Source organism: Dipodomys spectabilis, unplaced genomic scaffold (assembly GCF_019054845.1).
Source record: "Dipodomys spectabilis isolate Male_0828 unplaced genomic scaffold, ASM1905484v1 ptg000004l, whole genome shotgun sequence".
Taxonomy (NCBI): Eukaryota; Metazoa; Chordata; class Mammalia; order Rodentia; family Heteromyidae; genus Dipodomys; species Dipodomys spectabilis.
This window is the reverse complement of record NW_024870681.1, coordinates 11,358,105-11,364,807: the sequence shown is the minus strand read 5'-3', so window position 1 is coordinate 11,364,807 and position 6,703 is coordinate 11,358,105. Positions and strand designations below refer to the sequence as shown.

General features: G+C 41.7%; 1 protein-coding gene across 1 annotated transcript; it reads left to right on the top strand.

Annotated features, from left to right (window-relative positions):
* The first annotated feature begins 262 nt into the window (after positions 1-262).
* LOC122119464 (olfactory receptor 4D1-like) lies at positions 263-1,198 on the top strand. The gene has a single exon (XM_042693527.1). The coding sequence runs from the start codon at positions 263-265 to the stop codon at positions 1,196-1,198; it is 936 nt and encodes a 311-aa protein (XP_042549461.1).
* The last annotated feature ends 5,505 nt before the right edge of the window (positions 1,199-6,703 follow it).

The window sequence follows — 6,703 nt, the reverse complement described above, 5'->3', positions numbered from 1 at the left end:
TCAGAGGTGTATCTGAGCATAGCATAGCATGGTCCAAAGTCAGGAAAAATCTAACCTATAAATGCATGGATTATGGCTTGTGTTGGATGTGGTTAGGGGTATGAATCTGTGGAGCTCTATGCCTCACAAAAGGCTTTCCTAAGCTGAATTAGAATGACTTCGGTCAATTCAATCCAATTCTCCAAAGAAAAATGATTACAGTTGTATGGCTTTCTTTTTGTTTGCTCTCGTTCTCTCCCCGCAGGCGCATGGGGAAAAGCCCATGGAACCACAGAACACCACATGGGTGTCAGAGTTTGTCCTTCTAGGGTTCTCACAGACCCGAGGGCTCCAGAAATTTCTGTTCTTAGTGTTCCTGCTTGTCTACATCATCACGGTGGTGGGAAACCTCCTCATCATGGTGACAGTGACTCTGGATCCCCGCCTCCATATGCCTATGTACTTCCTGCTCCGAAACCTGGCAGTCATAGACCTCTCTTGTTCCAGTGTCACCTGCCCAAAGATGCTGGTAGACTTCCTTCATGAGACCAAGACGATCTCCTACCAGGGCTGCATGCTCCAGATCTTCTTCTTCCACTTCGTGGGAGGGGGGACTGTCTTCTTTCTCTCAGTGATGGCCTATGACCGCTACGTAGCCATCTCTAGGCCCCTCCACTACATCACCATCATGAACACGCGACTGTGCGTGGGGCTGGTCATGGATGCCTGGATAGGGGGCTTTGTCCACTCCATTGTCCAGCTAGCACTCATCCTCCCATTGCCCTATTGTGGCCCCAATGTCCTAGATAACTTCTACTGTGATGTTCCCCAAGTGCTGAGACTCGCCTGCACGGACACCTCCCTCTTAGAGTTGCTCATGATCTCCAACAGTGGGATGCTGGTTCTCATCTGGTTCTTCCTCCTCCTCATCTCTTATACTGTCATCCTGGTAATGCTCAGGTCCCACTCAGGGCAGGCGAGGAGGAAGGCAGCTTCCACCTGTACCACGCACATCATTGTGGTGTCCATGATCTTCATTCCCTGTATCTATATCTACTCCAGACCCTTCACACCCTTTCCCTTAGACAAGGCTGTATCCATCAGCTACACAGTGATGACTCCCATGCTCAACCCCATGATCTACACTCTGAGGAACCAGGAGATGCAGGCTGCCATGAAGAGATTAGCTCAACACCTCACAAAAGGCTGTAGGGAATAAAGAACTTCAAACAGATTGACTTTAAATGACTATCTCTTTCCTGTGAGAACTTGGAGATAGTCCAGGTGAAAAGTGGGGCAAATTATAAGTACAATAAATGAGACTACACTAAGATTTCTTCAAGTCCTACTCCCATGGCAAACATTTTCACATCTGTTTTTTATTTTGTTTGTTTTGTTGGTTGTGGGAGTTGAACTCTGAGTCTAAGCGCTGTCCCTGAGTTGCTTTTGCTCAAGGTGAGGGCTCTACCACTTAAGCCAAAGTGCCACTTCTGGTTTTTTTTTAAATAGTTTATTGGAGATAAGAGGCTCATGAAGTTTCCTGCCTGGACTGGCTTCAAAAAATGTGATCCTCAGATCTCAGCTTTTTGAGTAGCTAGGATTACAGGCAGGAGCAACTGTCACCCAGCTGTATTTTCACATCTTTAATTCATTCTTGTAAACTACCACTGTTGCCAGGTACTACTGGATCATGCCTGTAATCCTAGTTACTCAGGAGTCTATGAGGATCAAGGTTCAAATCCAGACCAGCCAGGAAATCCCATGTGACTCTTATCTCCAATTAAGCACCAAAAAAGAAGGAAGTGGAGCTGTGACTCAATCAGTAGAGTGCTAGCTGAGCAATAGGAGCTCAGGGACAGCACCCAGGTCCTGAGTTCAAGCCCCAGGACTACCACAAAAAAAAAATCACTATTTTTACTACTACTACTACGTGTTAATTTTGAAAATGAGAATATTCCGAGCATAGCAAAATTTGCTACAAAAGAGTGACCGAACTTGGTTCCACTGACTTTAAGTTCAGTTGCCAGATATGGAGGTAATTGAAACTCAGACTCTCTAACCTCCTAGAAACCTTTCAGATATCCTCATCTGTTGATTATCTTTATGTTCAATGGTTATGTTTCATTTTAACGCCCGGACACTCATATTCTTTTCAGTTCCTTGTCTCCCCACATCATTCTACACCCTAGTATTTACAGAGTGGTCTGATTTTCAACATATAAACATTTCCCACAGTAGCAATTCCCCTTCATTTTTTTTCTTTCTCTGTCAGATACCACTTCAATATCTTTAAACCATGCTCCTAACCTGCTATGTGTCCCCCAGAAGATTAGATGTTTGAGGAAATTTAATCCCCAAATTCACCTGTGATTGGTGTTTAGAGGAGAAGCTTTTGGAGAATACTTAGGGTCAGATGAAAACAAAGATTTATAAGAACAAGAAAGGAGACTTGAGCCTACAAGCTCCTTATTTCTTCCTATGATGCCCTCTTCCATGTTATGATAGGGCAAGACATTTCTCACTCAAAGTTAATGTCTTTCTATAATGTTTTTCCCAGTCTCCAGAATTGTGAGAATTAAATTTCTTGCCTTTCTAATGTACTTAGTCTATGTTATTCAGTAGTGAAAATAGAAAAAAAGATTAAGACAATGGCCAATATAATAGTATTAAGAGGCAGAGACTTTAAAAGCTTCCTAGATTGCAAAGGCTCCTACTTTGTGAATTGATTGCTTGTCCTTTGGTTTTCTGCCTTGTAAGGACATAGTAATGCTTCCAAGGTACCATATTGGAAGCAGAAGTCATTACTTGGTCTGCTGTTACTAGTGTCCCAGTGGAATAGGTTCAGATGCCCATCCTGGAAAGAGAGTCAGAAATGAATGCTGGTGAAATCAGAAAAGGTGCTTTATTCTCAGTATGGCAACTCTGGGAAGAACAGAGATCTGTCTTCAAAGTGCTTAGAGCATCTTGATGTTATTTGGAAAGAGAAACAAAGGCAAGGGTTATTGGTTTTCATGGAAGCAATCCTGGTCAGAATAATCAAATGATACTAGTTTAACAACTGGAGAAAAAAGAAAATATCTCTTTTATTTCGTTTTTTTTTTTCTGGTACTGGAGCTTGAACTCAGGGCTGGGCACTATCCCTTCACCTTTTTGCTCAAAGCTAGTGCTCTACTACTTGAGCCACATCTCCATTTCTATCTTTTTGGTAAGAGTTTCACGGACTTTTTCTACTAGCTGGCTTAGAACCATGATACTCAGATCTTAGCTTCTTGAGTAGCTAAGATTATAGGCATGAGCCACTGGTGCCAGCTTGGGGGAATTATCTTAGCCAACTATATTATTCAAGTTGAAGACCAAGTTAGTGGATTCAGTAACTCAAAGTTTTATGGTTCTATACTGGCTGCTATACAATGCCTTAAACTTTTCCCTCATGAGAAATTTGGCAGTCAAAGCTCTAAGTTTCATAACATTATACTCTGGTAATATAATATAGTGAGAAGAGGGGAAGTGTTTTCCTTTGTGGAGGAGAAATGCAGAAATTCCTTAGAAGCATCTTAGGAGACTTTTCATATGACCTGACTGGCTAGCACTGGGTCATACGGTCAACCCAGTCTGGGGAAATGGAAAAGTGAATGTCTAGACTTTTCAACCAAAAAATAGAGGATTGTGAATGGCAAACAATGTCTTCCACGTGAGAATAAGCCTCTGGTAGCATGAAGAGACATAGTGGACTTGAATAAAAAGTCACAACAATGAGAAAACTCTGTCATGGATGGAGGCCATAAAACCAAACATCTAAGCAAGCTGACAAGGACAGCCCAGTGGAGCCTAGGGAAGCTGCAGAGTACTGGTCCAAGTGAAAGGGAAATCTTGCCCCTAGCCCTCTTCCTTACCTCAGTGAAGACTTCCGCCAGCTAAGTGCTGACAGAGAATCAGAAAGATTTTTAGAGATATTAAGACCCTTAATAGACAGGCCCTGGTCATTGCTCCAAGTTAGCATTTGAGGAACTTCTTACAAAACAACTGAGCTGATGATCCTGGAGAGGCTATGAGTTCCCAGGCCCTGCTAATGTACGGTGGGTCCAACAAGCTTTTGAGTGGTTTCATTTTCTTTTTGTGGTTGTTGTTGTTGTTCTTATTGTTTCTTTTTTCATTTGTTTTGTTTTTTCGTTTCTTTCTTTTATTTATTTATTTTTGTGAAAAGTACTGTACAGAAGAATTACAATTACATGGGCAAGATAATGAGTACATTTCTTATCAAGCATTGTAGCCTCCTCCTTTGTTTCCCCTTCCCATCCCTTCCCATCCTCCCCCCCATCCCCCCAACCCACCCCACCCCCCTCATGAAACTTGTAAAGTTCGTATTCAACATAAAGACTTGTACATCTCATTGTTGCAATGGGTCCACCTGTATCCCTATTTAAACAATTTGTTTTTCCCCTTCCCCTCCACAAATTATAAGGACATCAAATACAGTGAAAGCAGGGGTTATACTGTGGGGGAGGGACATACAAAGTAACAACGAAATCATCTTATAAATGTGTTAGAAACAATCGCTTAAAAGAAAAAAACATTAGAATACATATCTTAGGGTTCATTTTCCTAACATCATCTTGGTTTAATTCTCAATAGTAATGCTTAGCTACAGACCACTGGGCAGGTGAAGGGAAATTCCAACTTAAGAGACAGACACTGAAACAATCCCCAAAATGAAAAAAAAGGAATTCCAAGAAAACAGACAAAATTCAAGGGAAAAAAATCAACTTTAAAAATGTTTTATTTTGGGCTGGGGAGCTGGCTCAGTGGTAGAGCGCTTGCATTGCATGCATGAGGCCCTGGGTTGGATTCCTCAGCACCACATAAGCAAAAAGAAAAAAAGCCAGAAGTGGCGCTGTGGCTCAAGTGGTAGAGCGCTAGCCTTGAGCTGAAGAGCTGAGGGACAGCGCCCAGGACCAGAGTTCAGGCCCCACAACCGGACCTCCCCCCCAAAAAAATGTTTTATTTTAGTTGAACTTTTCAATTTGAAGTAATTTAATTCAAAGTATATACACTGACCTGAAGTTGTAAGGAAAGTTTTCATGCACCATTTGCTCAGTTTCTCCCCTTGGTGACAGCTACAGGAAATGTTTGTTTTCCCCAAAATTCATGTTATAAAACTAATTTGAAGTCAGGCGCTGATGGCTCACAACTGTAATCCTAACTACTCAGCAGGCTGAGATCTGAGGATCACAGTTTGAAACCAGCCAGGGAAAGAAAGTACATGAGACTCTTATCTCCAATTAATTACCAAAAAAAGCTGAAGATGGAGCTGTGGTTCAATAGTAGAGTGCTAGCCTGAGCAAAAGAGCTCAGGGCCAGCAACCAGGCTCTGAGTTCAAGTCACAGGACTGGCAAGAAAGAAGAGAGAAAGAAAGAAAAGAAAGAAGAAAGGAAGGAAGAAAGAAAGGAAGGAAGGAAAGAAGGAAGGAAGAAAAAAGGAAGAAAGGAAGAAATGAAGAAAGAAAGAGAGAGAGAGAGAGACAGAAAAAGGAAGGAAGGAATGAAGAAAGAGAAAAAAGGAAGGAAGGAAGAAGGAAAGAAAAAAGAAAACTAATTTGATGACTTTTGAGAGTCATTAAGTCCAATAATCTGAAGAAGATTTATGCCCTTATTAAACAGACCCTGCAGAGAGGTTTCTCTTCCTTCTGACAAGTTGAGAACATATAGAAAAGAAAACATCTATAGAAGGAAACTGGCCTTAATGAGCCATCTAACCTGCAAGCACCTTGATATCACACTGACCAACCTCCAGAACTATAATACATGTCTCTTGCTTATGATCAAAGCCACTAAGTCTATGATGTGCCATTGTAGCCAATCAAGTGGACTAAGATAGAAATATCTTTTAAAATGATTACATAGCTGGACACTAGTGGCTCACACCTATCATCCTAGCTACTCAGGAGGCTGAGATCTGAGGATCACAGTTCCATTCAGTCAGGAAGGTCTATGGAACTCTTATCTCCAATTAACAGCAAAAAGCTGCAAATGGATCTGTGGTTCAACTGGTTGCACACTAGCCTAAAGCACAAAAATCTCAGTAACAGACCTCAGGCCCAGGACTGCCACACAAAAAAATGATGATATCATAATGAGAGTATTAACACTGATACATTCATGGCACAGAACAGGAAAAGTTTATAATCATGTAATATCCAAAATTGCATGAAACAAGATTGTTATGCCCTTTTAGGATGGTACAATCAGAGAATGACTGTCTTGCTTTGAAGACAGCCATGATTTATGTTGAAAGAATACTGGCTCTTAGCCAGGCACCGGTGGCTCATGTCTGTAATCCTGGCTACTCAGGAGGCTGAGATCTGAGAATCATGGTTTGAAGCCAGCCCTGGCAGGAAAGTTCATGAGACTTTTTCCTCCAATTAACTACCAGAAAACTGGAAGTGCACCGTGGCTCAAGTGGTAAGGCACTTGCCTTGAACTGAAGAGCTCAGGGACAGTACCCAGGCCCAGAGTTCAAGCCTCATGACCTACAAAACAGAACAAAGCAAAACAGAAAACAAAACTACTGGCTCTTTATAGACAGTGTGAGTAGTGAATACACTCTGGTGGTCTGGTCAGCAAACTGAAGGACAAGATTTGTGAGTTACAAAGTTTCTGTTGTATACAAGCTATTTTCCAACTGTGACTCTGTCTTGGTAAAATTCGATTGGGTTTAAAGACTAGA